A 21,809-nucleotide genomic window follows, 5' to 3' on the forward strand; every position below is an offset into this window, starting at 1 on the left:
AACCCCACCAATGAAATAGTTTTTACCTTATATGGGGGTGACATACATGTTTGAACTATGTGTGAAACGTGAGAGTAGAGACAAGAAACACATTCCTAAAGAACACATCCTATTCTTACAAGGGGCAGCTTTGCTTTGTGATGACACAGCAAGCTACATCACCCAGAGAAGTTGTTGAGAAGTGAAATTAATTATTTCACAGTAAAAAATCCAGTTGAAGTTTTGTATAGTGCCAACAAAATACTTTACTAATACCATTAAAAAAAATGTAATCTGTCTTGTAAGTGATATAAAAATATAAGGCCAAAAATAAAGATCATGTGGATACATTTTTACAACATAGGCTAAATGGATCCTACACATAATAAAGTGGTGAGTAATGGCAGTGTAATTTACTGTAGGGCCTGTGCCTGCTTTCCAGTGATATCCAAACACCAACTCCAGATTTACAGTTTTCCTCAAGTCCTTTGGACTCGGGAGACAGAGGCTCGAGGCCAGCCAAGCACGCTAGCTGACACAACGAAAAGTGTCATTTCATATTTGCTTTTTTGGACACCATCAGTTAGGTTAAGGTGTTGGTTTAGGGCAAGGATGTTTTGTTTACCTCTAATTAGCTTTTTAGTTTAAAGTTTTAGGTTAGGGAGGTACGTTTTCCTAGGTAAAATTCAATCTAATATTCACCTTAAAAACCTGGCTGATTATGACACCATTTCTAGGTATGTCATTAAATATTGATATATCGATTATTGTTTGGCAAGTTATTTTATCCATTTATTTATTCTACTGAATGTTTGACGTGATAGCATTGGGAGACCACAAGGGGGTGATATTAAATTTACTGAAGCAGGTTGCAAGGCACAGGAATCACAACATAGGATTTGTAGAGCTCCTTGCACAGGATGCTTATACACAACAGTTGCAAAGGTTTTTGTACTTAAAGAATAGAAGTGAAATTCATGAGTTTACAGGTTAGTGTATGAAACTGGTTTAAGTGCACAAACTGAAAGATTAGAAATTATTATGGGGGCCTGGGTAGCTCAGAGAATATTGACGCTGACTACCACCCCTGGAGTTGCGAGTTTGAATCCAGAGTGTGCTGAGGGACTCCAGCCAAGTCCCCTAAGCAACCTGGACCGGTTGCTAGGGAGGGTTGAGACACATGGGGTAACCTCCTAGTGATCACGGTCAGTGGTTCTTGATGGGGCGTGTGGTAAGTTGTGCGTGGAGTTTAACATGAGCCTCCACATGCAGAGCCTCTGCGGTGTCATGAACAGCGAGCCACGTGTTTAGACCTGCGAATTGACAGTCTCAGAAGTGGAGGCAACTGAGACTTGTCCTCCGCCATCCGGATTGAAGTGAATAACCACGCCACCATGAGGACCTAGTAAGTAGTGGGAATTGGCCATTCCAACATTGGGAGAAAAGGGGATACATTTAAAAAAATAAATTTAAAAAATGTAAAAACAAAAAATTAATTTTCATGCAATTTCTCTATGCTCCGTGGCGCTGCAGATTTTAGAGCTGTCTCGAGAGATGGCAAGACTGTGCTGTGTATGTACCTTCATAGAAAATATTGACTTCTAATTTTAGAAAACACCATGTCATCCGCCAGACAGTCTGGTGTGCAACCCCCTTTAATTTACCCTGCAGCGCACACATTACCAATGTTTTGTTGAGAAAAATGTTTGAAAAGAAAGACTATTGTGAAACGGCTATTCATATTTATGTCTGAAAAAATCCTGATATATATCTATAATCGTTATTTTGATATTTCAAATATCAATGCGGGAAAAAGGCATCGATCCCAAGCCTAACCATTCCTCTCGCTTTTGTCGCTCACCACTGGACATTTCATTGGGAAACTGCAACATAACTTGTAATGAAGCACGTAATTTCGTTTAGCTAAATTGTTGCCACGGTCACGTAATATTTATGAGATTAGGCTTGTATGGATGGATGGATGGATAGACAGACAGACCACATGACTTGATCAATGGGGGAAAGTGGAACAGACTCAGGTAGTCATGGGTAAGTTTCTTAATTTCAGTCTGCAAAAAAAAAAAAAGATTTGACATAATGTTTAAAACATTACGAGATGGAATTATGAAGGCGTTATGCAGCGCACTGACAATCAGCCAATGACCAACTGTGTGTGAATGTAACATAATTAGTACCTGTTAATGGACTTACACAGTGGTATTAATTGTTGTTTTGCTGCTGTGTCACTTATGAACATGTAATTCATACTTTGTGATATGCCATATACATCTAGTGTAATTCATTCAACTAATCGTGCTCTCTATGGAGCTCACATACTAATGCCTTACAGGTTTAGATGTGTGCTGACAGTTACTAGCATTTTCCTGGGAAAATTGCTCAGTGGTTGCTCTTACATAGCTTAAGAGATTTAAAGGGATAGTTCACCTAAAAATTAACATTCTCTCATCATTAGCTGGGTTTCCATCTTAATGTTTAACATTTTTTAAGCGCATTTCTAAAAATTTTGTTAAAGAAAATATGTATTGTTGCGCGTTTCCCTCCACTATGTCATCATGCACATTATCTTGAGGGGGCCTGCCTTGTCTTGATAAAGCAGCTGAATAACCTCCTTGCTTCGGGGAGAGTTTTATTCGCAGGATCTGAGCAATTTTATCTAGTTTTATTAAATGCTGCCAGGAGATGCCACAGAATAAACGTAATATCTGATATAAAAAGGGCTGAAATGTATGCGATGCCCATACACCGCCAGCCTCTGCCTCTGGTCTGGCGGATTGTGAGGACCCACTTTAAAGATCAGCTCTGGGTTAGTCTTCCTAATGCCAAGGGCATGAAGAATTGTGTGCCAAGGTTGGACCTTTAGTTGGGCCAGTCACATCGAATGGTCAAAAGTAAAACACATAATCGTTTTGTGAATAAACTCTTTCCATCACCTTAATGCAAATTTTTACTAATGCAAAAATCCACCTTCTCCAAGCGCATCAAATTTTATGCAGATTTTGAGAGTTTATTTGCATATCGTGCATTTCCATTCAGGATTTTTTATGTGCTATTTGAAAATGAGCATTAAAAACTGTTGGATGGAAACCCAGCTATTTACTCACTTCCATACCATCCCAGGTATGCATGACTTTCTTTATTTCGCCAAACACAAACTAAGACTTTTAGAATAATATTTCAGCTCTGTTGGTCCATACGATGCAAGTGAATGGTGATCAGAACATTTGAAGCTCTGAAAAGCACATAAATGAAACAGAAAATTAATCCACAAGACTCCAGTGGGTAAATCCATGTCTTCAGAAGCTATATAATAGTTGTTTGTGAGAAACAACTAAAAATTCTCCTCCTTGCCCAGTAGGTGGCGATATGTACAAAGAATGTGAGACAAAAACAAAAGAAAAATAATGTGAAAGTGGAGATTATAGTAAAACAAAAAGACTTAAATATTGATCTATTGACAAACATTTGTTTGTGTTCAGCAGAAGAAAGAAAGTCATACACATCTGGGATGGCATGAGGGTGAGTAACTGATGAGAGAATTTTAGTTCCCTGTCTGTCACTCACTCGACGTTGTGTCAATGAAGTGACACTAGGGGTCACACTTGGGAGCCCGAAAGCCTCTGATCTTTGATAAAAGGCCAATGGGAAAAGGTGAGTTGTATTTGCATGCCACTCCCCCAAACATACGGATATAAAGGAGCTGGGGTGCGAACCACTCATTCAGATTTTCTCTTCGGAGCAGAACGGTCACTATTGATTGAGCTGAATTCCCACAGCTTCCATTCACATCTGCTGTATTCTGACGGCTCATTATAGCAGCTTCTCCCCCCTCTGCACTGGTGCACTGCAGAGATTGCCCCTGGGTAATTCGGCAGAACAAACTAAAAGAGTATATTCTAAAAGAGTAGAAATCCTAAAAGAGTATATTCTAGAAGAGTGGCACACACGGAAACATCGCGTCTTTTTAAAGATGTCTTTCCGTCTGTGTGTTATTCCCGGTTGCGGTCATTATCGCTCGCCTTCTGACGGCCACAATCACTGTCTTTCGTGCCTGGGCCCTGCCCACGCAAAGACATCGTTCATGGATTGGTCATGTTCTCACTGCAAGAAAATGACTAAGGCAATTTTGCGGTCGCGGCTTGCCTTCGTAAAAAGCAAGCCACCCCAGCGGCTCCCCACCTTGGTCCTTCTACCTAGGAGGCCAGCACGGCTAGCACTGGGGGCAATTTGGGGACCTCAGTGGGACCATCTCTGCCAGGTAAATCCCCACGAACCTCCCATTCCCCAGCATGCTCGTCTGCCCCGATCAGGGTTCCGAATGAGTCCGCCGGCTCATCTCAGTGCGAGTTTGACCTCTTGTTCGGGGCCCGCGAAGTTGGCTCGTCCAGTCGGATGCAGAAACATCGGCTGGGCTTCCTCCTTCGGGTGAGGACGCCCAGTCACACAGAGGTGGATCTTTTTGCTTCGGAGGTTATCACTCATACTCATCTATGGTTTGCAAGGACAGAAGTGTCCAGCCCCTTGGGCCAGGATGCACTGTCTCACAAATGGCCGAACTGCCTACTATATGCGTTACACAGGATCTCCCTGTGCAAGCACAGAGTGCTACTCATGGCACCGCTATGGCCAGCCAGAGCATGGTTTCCTTTGTTGCTGAGACTTCTGTCACGCAATCCATGGAAGCTTCCCCCCAGGAAGGACCTCCTCTTCCAGCTGGAGGCCAGCCTCTGGCACCTGGATTCAGCTCGTCTGCAGCTTTGGGTCCGGCCATTGGGTTAAATCCTTCTCTGGAACATTGTATTCCTGCGGCTTTTTTCTGCATGGTGTGAGAAGCAGAGTCTCAATCCTGCAACATGTGACATTCCGAGCACCTTAAGCTTTCTTCAACATTTACTGGAGGAGGGCATAGTGGCTTCGACATTGAAAGTGTGTGTCGCTGCGATTTCTGCATATCGTGTTCCAATTGGGGGATCTTCTCTTGGATCTAACAGTCTTGTCTGCAGTTTTCTGAAGGGAGCATGCCGTCTGAAGCCTGCTCGGAATCCTCACTTTCCCGTGTGGGATTTGCCTCTCGTGCTTGCATTCCTTTGCTCATCCCAATTTGAGCCCTTGCAACGAATTGACACTAAATGTTTAACCTCGAAGACTGCTTTTTTGTTGGCTATTGCTACTGCGAAAGGAGTCAGTGAGTTGCACGTGCTGTCTGTTAGCAAATTGTGCTTGCATTGGTTGCTGGATGACTCCGGGGTGGTCATACAACCCAATCCTTCTTTTCTTCTAAAAGTCCTTCTACCTCAGTTCAAAAATCAGCACATTGAACTGGCCTCTTTGCAGACTTCTTCAGGGTCTGACTCAAGTGCTCAACTTTTGTGTCCTGTTCGTGCCTTGAAGTGTTATGTGGACACTACTGCTCAATTTAGACAGTCAGACCAGTTATTTGTCTGCTATGGTGGTGTGAAGATAACGCTCCAGTGTCAAACCAGAGGTTGTCAAACTGGATAGTGGAAACTGGCTTACAAGGCAGCAAGGCAACCATTGCCCTGGGGGCTAACTTGCCATTCCACTAGGGCCATCTCATCTTCATGGGCTGTTTTTAGAGGAGTTTTGTTGGCAGACATCTGCACTGCTGCTACCTGGGCTTCTCCTTGCACATTTTCTGAATCTGCATCCTATCTCAAATGAACGTTAGTGTACTACCTTGAAATGTATAATATGTCCTTTTGATGTCACACCAAGATCTCTCATGTCACTCTCTGATAGCAGCAGCAGTCTCTGTCCAGTTATGTGATTCTGTATTGTGACGGGGATACTATACTGTGAAATGGCACTGTCCTTTGGATGAGACGGATAGAACGATGGACAGACGGATATGCAGGTATATGGAAAGATAGAAGGATAGATGGATGGATGGATCAATGGAAGGCCGGACATACAGATGGATGCATATGTGGATATATGAAAGACAGATGGATGGATGGACAGACAGACGGATGGACAGCCGGACTAATGGATGGATGTGAATATATGAAAGATAGATGGATGTATTGATGGGTGGACGGACAGATGGATGGACAGATAGATAGATAGATAGATAGATAGATAGATAGATAGATAGATAGATAGATAGATAGATAGATAGATAGATAGATAGATAGAATAATGTCTTGTTTTTTAGTATATATTTATCCACAGATGTGAATCCTTGTGATCACAGGTGTGAAATTATTACCACTCACTTCCCCTGACCTTGCTCTCCAGAGTCCTGCACTCGACCACGCCCCTGCCCCCGCCTCCACATAAACTCTTCACATTTCTGCCTTTAAACACTCAAAAAATTGGCCCCCACTTCCATTGTTAATGTCTCAATGTAACTTTGATTTTTGCTTCTTTTTTTTTTTAAGAAAAGGTGGGATGAGTTGAAATAATTTTTTGTGGTAATAAACATTATGTCACAACTGCTGCTGATTGAGCTTAACTTTTATTTAACCCAGAATATTCCTTTACCATGAGAGGAGTTTCTTATTAAGATATTCTAGCAGAGGCTTTTTTGTGTGAAAATATTCTTATCACGTGGCTTGTTGTAGGAACGCTATTCTCCGTGGCATCCACGCACAACTCACCACGTGCCCCACCGAGAGCGAGAACCACATTATAGCGACCACGATGAGGTTAACCCAATGTGACTCTACCCACCCTAGCAACCAGGCCAATTTGGTTGCTTGGGAGACCTGGTTGGAGTCACTCAGCACACCCTGGATTCGAACTCACAACTCCAGAGGTGGTTGTCAGCGTCTTTACTCGCTGAGCTACCCAGACCCACTGTGTGAAAATATTGAAATGTTTTATGTTATCAACGCTAAAACTCATGTAGCAATACTTTAAAGGTTTCATTAAACAATGTTTCAATCTAAAATCTATAAGGCTGTTTTGGGGATTACTTTAGCATTGTCCATATAAGTGAATTCCTAGAATTAAAAGACTATGTGTTATACAGTTTAGACAGTAAATACAGACAGAATTAATGAATAAACAAACCTAGATGTATAAATATTGCTACAAGCAGCAATTAAAGGGGCAGGGCACTTAAGAAGCAGTATTAGCAGCTTAGCAAGCATTGCTGGCCAATCCAATGAGGCCAAAATCATAATATTAGATCAAGCAGTATAAAGGCAATTTGTTCATAGAACCATTTATGATAAGTTCTTACCACTAGCTGACACCATCCTGAACCTTCATATGGAATCTCAGAGCAATATCATAAGGTAAAATATACATTTTGGTATTAGTGTCATAATTATAGCCTAAATTACTGAAAAGAAATTGTCCAAAAGCAATTTTCCAGGTTTCTGTACCACTAGGATGCGCTGTGTCCAAAGTGCTCAGGTACCCTCAAGGCATGGAAGTGAGGACATAAACCAAATTTTGTTTCAATATGACAGTGTCACCGAGATACAGCCTCTCTAGATGATACAGGCAATATTTTGAGCAAATCGTACATACGGCCAAGGAGGAGTCTGAAAAAGTAGGTTTTCAATTCAATTCAAAATGGCAGACAGGAAATATAGTGGACCATGGCAAATGTGGTATCATTGTGCTCGGCATGACCCAAGGAAGATAAAAATAGGCCAAAGTAATCCTATAAAAGTCCTATAAAAAGTTATAAAAAGTCCAAAGTTATAAACATTTTATCATATATTTTGAACACTAGGTGGCGCTGTTCCCAAATAATTTTGTGTACCTTCAGGACATGGCCCCTATGACACATACCAAATTTCATAATGATAAGCCAATGCATTCAAAATGGCTTTTGCCTAATATAGCACACATTAGAAAATGTTGTATAATTTGACTCCTTCCTTAAGGAATCCAAAGAGACTATCCAAACTATTAAAAAGTTAAAAACAAAAATAGCAATTATTAATACCTGCTGACCACTAGGTGACACTATGACTATAACATATACCAAGTTTCGTGACAATAAGCCAAAGCGTTGCGAAGATACAGCCTCATGTCCATTTTGGTGGTCTCGCCGTCAAATTAGTTGAAATGGTATTCGAAAACAGTTTGGTCTATCAAAAAGCTTTAGTAAATTTTTTTTGCAGTGTCTAGATGATACATGACAAATTTCGTACAAATCAGACAAACGGTCTAGGAGGAGTTAAATAAAGTAGGTTTTTCTGAAAATTCTAAATAGCGGGAAAACGAAAGGGCGGGGCAAAATGTTATGGTATTTCAAAAGATTGGCCATGACCCAAGGAAGAGTTATAGACCCCAAATTTGGGTCAGTTATAGTTGAGTGTGTCCTTTATTAGTGTGCCACATTTCATAACTTCCTGTGTATGGTTCTATAGGCTGCCATAGCAAGAAGAAGAAGAAGAAGAAGAAGAAGACGACTAATGGATACAATAGATGCCTATGCACCTTTGGTGCTCGGCCCCTAATTATATGAATGACAATTTTGAGTCACACCAGTTAAAAGCTTTTATCTGTCCAACACTGTATAAGTAGAATCTTTTTAGATAAATAAATTGCAATACATTTGTAAAGGAATCAATGCAAAGGAGGATGCGAGAACCGGCTTGACAATATAAATAATAGTTTTAATGATAAACCTAAAAGACAAACACACACACGACGGACATGTCCATAAACTATCTCTCTCTCTCGCACGATCCTCTGCAGATAAACCTAAAAGACAAACACACACATGATGGACATGTCCGTAAACTATCTCTCTCTCTCTCTCTCGCACGATCCTCTGCAGTCGACCTTTATCCCTATTTTTTCTCCTCCAGAGGTCTTCCTCTGACCCCTCCCCGTTTCTGGGGGATGGCAGGGCTCTCTTCCGCTCCTGGCAGCGGCTACATCGCTCCAGGCAGCCGGGGAGTCCAGTCCTCACTCGCCTCATGGACGGCGGCCGTTCACCGCGTCCGGACAGTCGGTCTACTCCCTCCTTCGGTGGATGGCAGCGGCGCGCCCCTGGGTTGACGGCAGTGTCGAGGACTCCGCAACGGGCATCCCTCCTCCTTCCCGGGCTTCGGCACCAGCCCCTGGCAGCAGTGTAAAGCAGATCAATGGAAAGGAGGAGGCAAGAACTGGCTTGACGATGTAAATAATATTTTAATTGGTAAACTTAAAACAGACATAAACACACCGTAATGTCCGTAAACTATCTCTCTCCCGCACAATCCTCTGCAGTCGACCTTTATCCCTCTCGGAGGCTTGATTAGCCTGATAAGGGACCGGGTGTGTATGATCACGACCCGGCCCCGCCCTGCCACATCTTTCTTTTTAAAGATACATTTAATAAGAGCCATATTGTAATAAAGATTCACTCAGTCGTTTTTTCATCCCTGATATGGCAGTCGTCTTGGACCTAGTGGGACAAATGTATTGTAGTATCACAAAAGCAAAAGTTTTCGTTCATTGTAGAAATGCACTGTTTGCCATCAACTATGAACAATTTCTTCTCATATCAGTGGCCTGCTCAATGTAAAATAACACAGCTTAAATAGGCTACAGATTTATGACTGAAGTCTTTATCTAATGTGAGTGTTCATCATTTTAAAAATATTTTTAAAAGTACAATTCACATCTTTACATGTAAAACTGTCTTAATGGGGAAAAATTACTATAAGCACCTTCCTGTTAGTCAGAGGAAAGTGTGAATATAGAAACAGAGGAACAAGATATCCATATAAATTCTCCTGGATGAAATATTGAAATACTCTTTCTTGTTCTCTTTTTATTCTCCCTCTTACTCTTTCTTCTTGTTGCTGTGTGACAGAGTTCATCACAGTCTTCACACTCCAATCTTAATGTCAGTGAAATGTCAGTTGTTGTAAGTGTACGCTGTCCTCGCTACACTGACACGCTGTTCTCTCTCGCTCTCTTTAGCATGTGGCTATACATCCACTTCATTTGCCATAAATAACATCCATAAGGACCCGGTGGGCGTCAGGCTGCCTCACCTAGTACAGACTTTACAGAGACCCAAGACAAGTGATTGCTGTAACCTCTACAGTGCATACAGATTTTTTCCATTTAAACTCTTCTTAGGGATTTTAAACTCTTGCAAATATATACTGTACATATTAGAAAAAAAATATTATTTAAAAAACTTGAAATAGGAGCGCTAGATAAAGAACCTTGCATATTAATAGCACTGTTACATCATACACATTTTGATACACTGCAGTTGCCTTCTGTAGCATTGCATTTGCATTAAATAGCATTATATACCACTTTATATCACGTTAAAGTGCTACAGTGACTGTTTTTTTGTGTTCTTTATCAGTGAAATATGCACACCATTCATTTTCTCCATAGGGATTTAAAAAACACTTGATGAAGAGTTTAGAGCTTTTCACCAGCTTCAAGATAAACCAACAAGGAATGCATTTCCCAAAAGCACCGTTAGCCTACTATAGTCACAAGTTCCATTATTACCAACATAATCCAAATGACTTGGTGTTTACAGAAACACCAAACTTACAGAGTCGCATGTATGTCATGTATATTTGATAAGGGGAACACTGATTACACAGTGCATATAAACATGGACACCGCTTGTGTGTCTTTCTCGCAATAAATAGCTTTCTAGTGTCCATATATATGTGCAATAATTTGACATCCATTCAATCGCCGCAGAAATTCTTACTCTACCCACTGCATAATGTCATTAATGACAGCTCTATATTGTTGAACCAACATGGTTCAAATGACGAATGTGCGACATAGTTACTACGGTTTAGGGAAACAGTCATTACTAGCTAGTTCATTTCTTTATGGGACCAAAGACAAACGAACAAGACATGTGTATGTAACGTCTTTTATGAATGAATTATGCATCCCATGAATCATTGTGGGCTGTATTTTCATGACCGTTCTGGGGTCTTATACATAATTATTGTAAGAGCTGATTCTTAGTGGAAATTGCATGCGCTAATTCTTAGCACAATTTTCATGTCAGCGCAAAGTGCAAGTGGGCTGTAGTGTTTGAGCTACCTGTGGGTGTAGGCGCGCAAACAGTGGGTGTATTGTATGTTAATGAAGTGGCGCAAATCCCACCAATCTCTTCTTCAGCACAGCTGCTGAACTCACACGACGCCTCTGAATTCGATTCCTCCACCCTCGATTCAAACAACAACCCTGAGCTGATTGCTGCGGCCACAGGAAGAACTGAGAGGAACGAGAAAAGGAATAGGAAATTAGAGAGAGTATATGATGAAAAGAAAGAGAAAAACCAAAGTACAAACACAGAAAAAGAAGAAATAGAAGAAGGGAAATTAGTGTGGCATATAAACTCCCGGTAGACAGACAAAATCTGAATTTGAAAGAAAACGATTTCAGAAGGAAAGAAGTGAATTTGAAGAGCATGAAAAAGGTTGAAAAAAATTGACGAGCAGCCAATGAACACTCATTTACCTAAATACTTAATACTTCTATTGTTTTTACATAAAGCTAATTGGGTCAGTCCGTATCAACACAACCAGAGGTCCCCGACTCAACATTTAGTTACTTATTGATTATTTTTTTTAAAGGTAAAAAAAAAAAAAAAAACAAACAAAAAAAAACAAAAACATAAATGATGGAAACCAAAATGTAAGGAAAACCAAAAAAGTTTTTTTTCCCTTTCAATCTATGGACTCAAACCATCGGCATGTAATGCAACTAGGGGAGCTGAATTCAACTAATTTTAGTAATAGACCTACCTGTAACGAATGAGCAGCGAAGGCAGACGAGGAGATGCAGATCTAGATGCAGCTTAACTTTATTAAAGAAGTCAACCGAATACACACAAAGGAAAACCCTCAATGAGGAAATAAACATAAAACAGAGAGCATGGGCAGGGACAGCATACCAGGCCAAACAACATTCAAGGATAGACAAGGACTGAACAAAGAACCAGGGTATAAATACATGAACAAGGGACAAAGGGGCCAATGAACTAACAGAACTCAAACAAGATAACAAGGGGATAAACAGAAACCAATGGCATATTAAAGAGGGCAGGTGAAAACAATGAACGGAGAACACGAACGCTAACAGGGAGACTGTGGAGCTACAAAAGGGACAAAAGTGAAAAGTAAGGAATTACAAAAGTGACAAAAATGGTAAACAAAGGGCAATGGTGAAACAAGACAAGGTATACATAACACTACCGATATCTATGTAAAAATAAAGACAATTATGCTGTTTACTATGGGATAAGTATAGTTTCAAAATTATTCACAAATGCGTAAACACATCCATCAATTCAATAAATGTCATACATGCATCTTACTATCCACACTCAAATGCCTTTCAACTTGTGTCTGTGAAATTCCGAATTAAATTAATGTGCAGCAATTTGTACAAATAGAGATATTTGTGAATACAAAAAGGCAGATGCCTGATACTGACCAGTGTGAAGATGAAATGTTGCGTTATTGTGCAAACCTCTCTGCTGTGCTTTGTGATATTCCTAGACAGGTGAAAGCAGCACTCCCCAGGGATGCAGTCTAGGAAGGCTTTATTTCTTTGCCTTTTAATGTCTGTGCAGTCATCTCCAATTAAATCAACATGTAACACAACTACTTCGACAGCAGCTACACAAACTACTTCGACTTCATACCAATAGTATACAAGACACGCTGGTCACTTGTGTCATTCTCTCTACCCGTCTGGTGGTTGAGTGGCTGTTTAAATGCTGCTCTCCCCATGCTCACTGGAATTAGTGACAGGTGTTATACATAATTTAGCTCAGGTGCAAGCACCCTCAGGCTTGACCACGCCCCCCGCTGCCACAGTGGCAAAATGGTACACACAAAAGCGCAGCGTTATGGCAAGGAAAGAATGGAAGCCGTGGAGTTATGACAGACTAATAATTTGAAAATATGGAGTCGTTCCATCTGCAGTAGTAGTCATCCAGGGAGTAGTCATCCAGGGAGCCGAGATAGTGGGGTCTCCTGGGATAAGAGCGCATGGTCCCTGAAGGGGGTCATAGGAACCTTGGGCACATAGCCATGTCGCGTTCTTAGGACAACATGAGTGTCTCCCAGACCAAACTCCAGGCAGGTGTCGCTAACAGAGAACGCTTGCAGGTCTCCAACCCTCTTGATGGAAGTGAGCGCGATCGGGAGGGCCGTCTTCAAGGAGAGGGCCTTGAGCTCGACTGATTCTAGTGACTTGAAGGGGGGTCTCTGAAGGCTCGAGAGGACCACTGAGAGATCCCAGGAGGGGAACACGATTGGCCGGGGAGGGTTCAACCTCCAGGAACCTCTAAAGGAACTTGATGATCAAGTCGTGCTTACCCAAGGACTTGCTTTCCACTGCGCCGTGGTGGGCCACGATGGCAGCTATATACACCTTCAAGGTGGAGGGAGACAGCCTCCCCTCCAACCTCTCCTGCAGAAATGAAAGCACTGACCTGACTGCACACCTCTGTGGGTCTTCAGACCGGGAAGAACACCAATTTGTGAACAAGCGCCACTTCAGGGCATAAAGTTGCCTGGTAGAGGGAGCTCTGGCTTGGTTGATCTTGTCTGTTACAGCAGGTGGTAGGCCACTTAGATCTTCCGCATCCCATCCAGGGGCCAGACGTAGAGGAACTGGGCACGGATGCCAGAGGGTGCCCCGTCCCTGAGAAAGAAGGTCCTTCCTCAGGGGAATTCGCCAGGGAGGGGCTGTCGCGAGGAGCACGAGATCCGAGAACCAAGTCCGAGTGGGCCAGTAGGGGGCCACCAGAGTGACTTGATCCTCGTCCTCCCTGACCTTGCACAGCACCCATGCAAGAAGGCTCACTGGGGGAAATGCGTACTTATGCAGCCCCCGGGGCCAGCTGTGTGCCAGCACGTCTGTCCCGTGGGGAGCCTCCATTAAGGAGTACCAGAGTGGGCAGTAGGGAGGTCTCTTGGGAAGCAAACAGGTCTATCTGTTATATGACAAGAGCGATTTATGTACACTACCATCACTGTGCTGTCTGAGCGGATAAAGACATGCTTACCCTGAATTAGTGGAAGAAACCTCTGCAGGGCAAGAAATACAGCCAGCAACTCTAGGCAGTTGATGTGCCAATGCAGCGTGGGCCCTTTCCAGGAGCCAGCGGCTGTGTTCCCGTTGCACATGGTGCCCCAACCCTGTTTGGAGGCGTCTGTGGTGACCAGAACGCATCGGGAGACATGTTGTAGGGGGACTCCTGTATGCAGAAAACAGAGGTCTGTCCAGGGGGCGGCAGGTGGGGGTGATGAACACACAGTGCGTGAAACGGCGCCATGCCCATCTCGGGACTCGAGTCTGGAGCCAGTGCTGAAGCGGTCTCATATGCATCAATCCCAGCGGCATGACCGCCGTGGAGGATGCCATATGGCCCAGGAGCCTCTGGAATTGTTTTGAACAAGGTGAGGCATTTCAGCACTGACTGCGTCGCTCGTTGATGAGGCGCGCTGTCATCGAGACTGAGTCTAACTCCAGCACCTGGCCGCTGCGGACGCATAGTAAATCTCGAGAGTGGGCCAGGATGAGCCAGTCGTCGAGGTAGTTGAGTATGCGGATGCCCGCTTCCCTTAGTGAGGCAAGGGATTTCTCTGCAACATACGTGACGACAAGAGCAGACAGGGACATAACGAAGGGGAGGACCTTGTATGGATATGCCTGACCGTCGAACGTGAACCGTAGGAAGGGTCGGTGTCGAGGCAAGATAGAGACATGGAAGTATGCGTCCTTCAGCTGTACTGCTGCAAACCAATCTTGATGCCAGACGTAAGTTAGAATGTGTGTTTGCGTGAACATTTTGAACAGGAGTTTGTGTAGGGCCCGGTTGAAAACTTGCAATTCCAAGACTGGTCGTAAGCCGTCACCTTTCTTGGGTATGATTAAGTAAGGGCTGTAGAAACCCTTTTCATCTCAGCTTTTTTTACACCTTTTAATGCAAAAATATATTCCTCCTCCAGCATTTGACTTGTTTCAGAGTCATCCTGCATACTGTTTGTTCATCTATCTCCATGTTTGTTTGTTCGTCTCTCTCACTATCAGTCATTGCATGCACAGATTTACATACCATGATATAGACGATATAGAAACATTTCTACTGATTGGCACTTTATTCCATCGCTATAATATGATAGATAGATTACAGTCTAAAATTTTATTTTTTTTGCTTTTTACATTGTCGCAGGACATTATCCTTGGTTATATGAGAAAAATTAAGACAAACCTTTGATTATTTCTGCTGATCTCAGACATTGTTTGTTTGAAGTGGTGCTTGTAAACTGTGCATGCCAAGTGACCTTGTGAATAAACCACGCCCCGCCTGATCTTACATCTTTAAAATTAGACCACCATCTAGTGGTAGCTACTTTTATTACACAAAGATACGTGTGGATCGTGCAAGGCAAAACTAATGGAAAGGAAGTCTCAAAATTCAACTGAATGAAACAGAAAACACACAAAAAGACTTCAATGAATGCACTCATGTCACTTTATCCACAAGTTTGTGTTTCATTTGGAACATCTTCATTTGGTTTCATATACAAACTGGAATTTATTTGTCCAAAAGGTAACATTTATTTTCACAAACATGTCTCTATTTGTACAAATAACTGCACATTCATTTAATAATAAATTACACAGACACAAGTAAAAAGACATTTGTTTTAGGCTAAAACTGTAACATGCATTTGTGAATTTTCTGCCAATTGGTAGTGGATGTAACCACACTTATGGATGAATTTAGGACTTTGGTAGTTGTTTGAGTGTGGATCGGTCATAGTAAAAACAGTAAAACTTTTGTGTTTAATTTTGGAATTTCTTCCTTTGGTTTTTGGCATAAACAAATGGAACATTTATATTCACAAATATGTCTCTATTTGTACAAATCACTGCACATTCATTTAATTCTGAATTTCACAGACACAAGTTGAAGGGCATTTGTGTGTGGATTGTAAGATGCATTTATGACATTTATCAAATTGATGGATGTGTTTACAATTTTTTTAATAATTTTGATACTATATTCATCCCACAGTACATTTTTTATGTTTTTTTTTTACCTGTAGTTTCACTCCAAAATCTTTCATGACAATTCTCATCTTGACCCCCCAAAATAATGGATTACTCAGAAAATATTGATCCATAGCATTTCATTTCAGTGTCTTCATTGATCTGTCAAGAGAGAAAGAAAGAATGAGGGGCACTCACTGGTGTTTTGGACTGCTCGATGAGTTTCCTCTCCCACATTTTCAGTCTCTCTCTCTCTCTCTCTCTCTCTTTTAGCTCTTGTTCTTTAGTGTTCAGATCTCTCTCCAGCCACTTCAGATGGTCTAGAGTTGCCTCGATCTCACGCCTACACACACACCATCATATTCATCAACACAACCCAACATCACTCCACATAAACATAATACATAAACAAATGTTTTTGACTTCTTTGATCAGAAGTCTAAAACATAATTCTTACTGTCAACATCTAAACAAGCAATTTAGCACCAGCTAGAACATACTAAAACACACTTTTGTACACATCATGTGTGTTAAGAATCAGACGAGAGCAGACAAGGAGTGAGGATCTACACGCAGTTTATTGAAAATTAACAAGGACAAACGACTGGTAAACACAGGAACAAACAAAACATCCACGATGGGAAACCAAAATATTAACAAGAGGTACAAAATGTAAACAAGAGGAACATCCACAAAGGGTACGGGCAGGACCAGATATTACCTAACAGTTAATATCCGACAAAGACTGAACAAACAACAGGGCTTAAATACACATAATGATTAACAGGTGACAATAATCAAGCTGGCAGTTATGAGGGCAGGGAATTGTGGGAAGTGTAGTCCGGGAGAAATGGCAAGGGAGAAACACAGGGCAGACAACAGGGAATCGTGACATAACCCCCCTCAAAGAGCGGATTCTAGACGCTCCTAACAAAGGAGTCCAAGGAGTGAAGGGAGAGCTCGGAGTGAACAGGCAGACCAAGGAGGGCACAAGGGGCAAACAGACAGTCCAAGGGGGGCACAAGGGGCAAACAGAGAGTCCACGGGGGGCACAAGGGGCAAACAGGCAGTTCACGGGGGTCACAAGGGGCAAACAGGCAGTCCACGGGGAGCACAAGGGACAAACAGGTAGAGACCGGGAGGTAGGGCCAGGATGGAGCCGGGGACCAGGGAGACCAAAGAAGGTCAGGCGGACGGTCAGGAGACCAAGGGGATGACCTGAAGGTTGGGGCTGGGTCAGGAGGTTGGGGAGACGGCCAGAGGATGGGGAGTGGGTCAGGAGGCCTAGGAGGTGGCCACAGGACAGGGACTGTGTCAGGAGGCTTGGGAGGCAGCCACATGACAGGGACTGGGTCAGGAGACCTGGGAGGCGGCCACAGGACAGGGACTGGGTCAGGAGGCCTGGGAGGCGGCCAGAGGACGGGGAGTAGGTCAGGAGGCCGGGGAGGTGGCCAGAGGACGGGGAGTGGGTCAGGAGGCCTGGGAGGCGGCCACAGGACAGGGACTGGGTCAGGAGGTCGGGGAGGCAGCCAGAGGACGGAGAGTGGGTCAGGAGGCCTAGGAGGCGGCCACAGGACAGGGACTGGGTCAGGAGGCCTGGGAGGCGTCCACAGGACAGGGACTGGGTCAGAAAACCCGGGAGGTGCCCATAGCACCACAGCCATGGAGAACTCAGAGGGCGGAGCCGTGGAAGATTCAGGTGTCGGAGCCATGGAGGGCGGAGCCGTGGAAGACTCAGGTGGCAGAGCCATGGAAGGCTCAGGAGGCAGAGCCGTAGAAGGTTCTGGGGACAGGGCCATGTAAGGCTCAGGAGATGAAGACGTGGGAGACAGAGCCAGGGAGGACTTCGAGGGTGGAGCCATGGTAGGCGGAGCCATGGAGAACTCCGGTGGCAGAGCCGTGGAACTAGGAGCCATGGAAGGCTCAGGAGGTGGAGCCATAGAAGGCTCTGGAGACAGTGCCGTGGAAGGTGGAGCCATCAGAGGTGGAGCCGTGGAAGGCTCTGGAGGCGGAGCCGTGGAAGGCTCTGGAGGCTGAGCCGTAGAGGGCGGAGCGTGGAAGGCTCTGGAGGCTGAGCCGTAGAAGGCAGAGGCGTGGAAGGCTCGAGAGGCGGAGCCGTACAAGGTGGAGCCATGGTAGGCTCGAGAAGCGGAGCCCTGGAAGGTTCGAGGATGACCTCAGAGGACGTGAGCACTAGCAGAGACTGGGAAGAAGGTGCCCTCTTCCTTCTCTTTCTTCTTTGGCCAGCAGGGAGCGTGGTCCTGGTGACAGTCGAGGCTACAGGTGCTGGCTCTGGCTCTGGGACGGTCGAGGCTGCAGGCGCTGGCTCTGGCTCTAGGACGATTGAGGCTGCAGGCGCTGGTTCACTGACCAAGGCATGCGTGAGCTCTGGCTCTAGGACGGTCGAGGCTGCAGGCGCAGGCTCTTGGACGGTCGAGGCTGCAGGCGCTGGTTCGCTGACCGAGGCATGCGTGAGCTATGGAAGGTTCTGAGGACGGAGCCGTGGAAGGCGGAGACTGGAGAGCGGAGGCCTTTCCTCTTCTCCTCCTCCTCCGGGCAGACGAGGCTGTGAACGCTGGCTCTGGGACGGACGAGGCTGGCAACGCTGGCTCTGGGACGGACGAGACTTCCAGCGCATCGGCCGTGGCAGGCGTGGGTGTGGGCGTTGGCTCGTTGGCCGTGTCGCCGGTGGCAACAGCTCCCTTAACGAATTGTTGAGGTTTCCCCTGAAGAACACCACCAAGGAATACTCTGGGAAGTCCGCCACATTTGCCAGCTCCAGAAACTCATGAATGTGATCCTCCACTGGATGGTCCTCTTGCTTGAGGCAGAGAAGTCTGTAGGCTGCTTGTTGAGTTGCTAGATCCATTATCGGTCGGTTGTTCTGTTACGAATCAGACGAGGGCAGACGAGGAGTGAGGATCTACACGCAGTTTATTGAAAATTAAGGACAAACGACTGGTAAACACAGGAACAAACCAAACATCCACGATGGGAAACCAAAATATAAACAAGAGGAACAAAATATAAACAAGAGGAACATCCACGAAGGGTACGGGCAGGAACACGGGCAGGAACACGGGCAGGAACACGGGCAGGAACACGGGCAGGAACACGGGCAGGAACACGGGCAGGAACACGGGCAGGAACACGGGCAGGAACACGGGCAGGAACACGGGCAGGAACAGACATTACCTAACATTTAACAACCGACAAAGACTGAACAAACAACAGGGCTTAAATACACAGGGATAATGATTAATAGGTGAGAACAATCAAGCTGGCAGTGATGAGGGCAGGGAATTGTGGGAAGTGTAGTCCGGGAGAAATGGCAAGGGAGAAACACAGGGCAGACAACAGGGAATCGTGACAAAATGTCACAGAGGTTTTCAAATTGGGAGGTTTACTAAATGTTGTTTTGCAAAGTTAACATGTTAATTTAATTAATACTTTACACAGTTTTTAGCATATCAAGATTATTTTATTCAATGAAAGATACACTTACTACAAAGTAATAATTTTTCAGATATTTTTTAAATTGAAAGTTTTGGATTGAGATATTATTTGATTTAGCAAACAAAATGTTTTATTTATAATATAATGCTTACTATTTATCGCACTGTAAAATAGGGTCTTTATACATGAAAATGTATAGCTGCCATAATATTTTAGAAAGAAGGTCCCCTCAAGGGGAGATCATATTTTGGGGCCCTTGGCATCAAAAAGCTTGAAAACCCCTGAATGACATGCAATCATGCTACAATAAGAGTTGTATGCTATGTCTGAATAATTCCACATAAATACAAAAAAATCTACATGATTATACTATATTTTAAGTATTTTTGGCCCCCGCAAAAAACTGAGAAGTTAAAATGTATGAGGTTTAAGGATCAATATACTTACAAATTTGAAAGTTTTTCATAATCATTGAAAAATTATAATCAAAACAAATATGGATTACAGTGCATCCGGAAAGTATTCACAGCACTTCACTTTTTCCACATTTTGTTATGTTACAGCCTTATTCCAAAATAGATTAAATTCATTATTTTCCTCAATTCTACAAACAATACCCCATAATGACAACGTGAAAGAACTTTTTTTGAAATCTTTGCAAATTTATTAAAATGTTTTTTTTTTTTTTTTAAATCTCATGTACAGAAGTATTCACAGCCTTTGCTAAATACTTTGTTGAAGCACCTTTGGTACTAATTACAGCCTCAATTCTTTTTGTGTAAGATGCTACAAGCTTGGCACACCTATGTTTGGGCAGTGTCTCCCATTCTTCTTTGCAGGACCTCTCAAGCTCCATCAGGTTGAATGGGGAGCGTCAGTGCACAGCCATTTTCAGATCTCTCCAGAGATGTTCAATCGGTTTCAAGTCTGGGCTCTGGCTGGGCCACTCAAGGACATTCACAGAGTTGTCCAGTAGCCACTCCTTTGTTATCTTAGCTGTGTGCTTAGGGTCGTTGTCCTGTTGGAATATGAACCTTCGCCCTAGTTTGTCCAGAGTGCTCCGGAGCAGGTTTTCATCAAGGATGTCTCTGTACATTACTGCATTCATCTTTCCCTCGATCCTGACTAGTCTCCCAATTCTTGCCAATTAAAAACATCCCTACAGCATGATGCTGCCACCACCATGCTTCACTGTAGGGATGGTATTGGCCAGGTGACGAGCGGTGCCTGGTTTCCTCCAGACATGACACTTGCCATTCAGGCCAAAAGATTTAATCTTTGTTTCATCAGACCAGAGCATTTTGTTTCTCATGGTCCGAGAGTCCTTCAGGTGCCTTTCGGCAAACTCCAGGCGGGCTGTCATGTGCCTTTTACTGAGGAGTGGATTCCGTCTGGCCACTCTATCATACAGGCCTGATTGGTGGAGTGCTGCAGAGATGGTTGTTCTTCTGGAGGGTTCTCCTCTCTCCACACAGAAATGCTGGAACTCTGTCAGAGTGACCATTGGGTTCTTGGTCACCTCCCTGACTAAGGCCCTTCTCCCCTGATCGCTCAGTTTGGCCGGGTGGCCAGCTCTAGGAAGAGTCCTGGTGGTTCCAAACTACTTCCATTTACAGATGATGGAGGCCACTTTGCTAATTGGGACCTTCAATGCTGCAGACATTTTTCTGTACCCTTCCCCAGATCTGTGCCTCGGTAAAATCCTGTCTCGGAGGTCTACAGACAATTCCTTGGACTTCATGGCTTGGTTTGTGCTCTGACATGCACTGTTAACTGTGGGACCTTATATAGAAAGGTGTGTGCCTTTTAGAGGTCGACCGATTAATCGGTCGGCCGATTAATCAGCCGATTTTTTGCATTTTTTAACATAATCGGCATCGGCCAATATCCAAGTATATCAAGCCGATTATTAGGCAGGTGCATCTGTGGGCAGCCTAGTGTTGTTGTGGAACACGTGTTCAACGCACACTGCCCCTAGAGTCATTTTCCAGCAGAGTGAGCAGACCTCAAGGAAGGAGCTAACTTCCTTGGAGAAAACAGTAAGGATTAAATTTGTATAACTTCTTTATATTTAATTAAAAACTTTTGATATGTTACTGCCAACTTCAAGAAAAAACGCGACAAACGCCATAGGCGACATGACGTTCGGCTACTTTGGATATTGATAGCATAGTTGAAGTTGCATTATCACAGCAGAAGGGTTGCTATCATGTCACAATAAGTAAGCAATAATTTTGCAATTACAGACAGTGAATCTGAGACTTTTATTTGTTCTGTTTGTGTGTCTTATATTTGAGAGGGTTGTCACTCAATGCAGAGAAATAAGTAATAAATAATCTACCAACGCGCTATATGCTATTCAAGGACTGGCTTTG

At 43.7% G+C, this 21,809-nt stretch overlaps 1 protein-coding gene across 1 annotated transcript in view; it reads right to left on the bottom strand.

The window, feature by feature from the left end:
* Window positions 1-18,847, bottom strand: part of map3k20a (mitogen-activated protein kinase kinase kinase 20a) — a 42,425-nt gene extending 23,578 nt beyond the window's left edge. Inside the window, 6 exon segments of the mRNA XM_052141760.1 lie at window positions 397-487; window positions 1,975-2,048; window positions 5,695-5,829; window positions 11,068-11,178; window positions 16,177-16,321; window positions 18,729-18,847. Coding sequence (XP_051997720.1) covers window positions 397-487; window positions 1,975-2,048; window positions 5,695-5,829; window positions 11,068-11,178; window positions 16,177-16,321; window positions 18,729-18,847 — 675 coding nt within the window.
* Between the last annotated feature and the right edge of the window lie 2,962 nt (window positions 18,848-21,809).

This window comes from Xyrauchen texanus, chromosome 14 (genome assembly GCF_025860055.1).
Source record: "Xyrauchen texanus isolate HMW12.3.18 chromosome 14, RBS_HiC_50CHRs, whole genome shotgun sequence".
Classification (NCBI taxonomy): Eukaryota; Metazoa; Chordata; class Actinopteri; order Cypriniformes; family Catostomidae; genus Xyrauchen; species Xyrauchen texanus.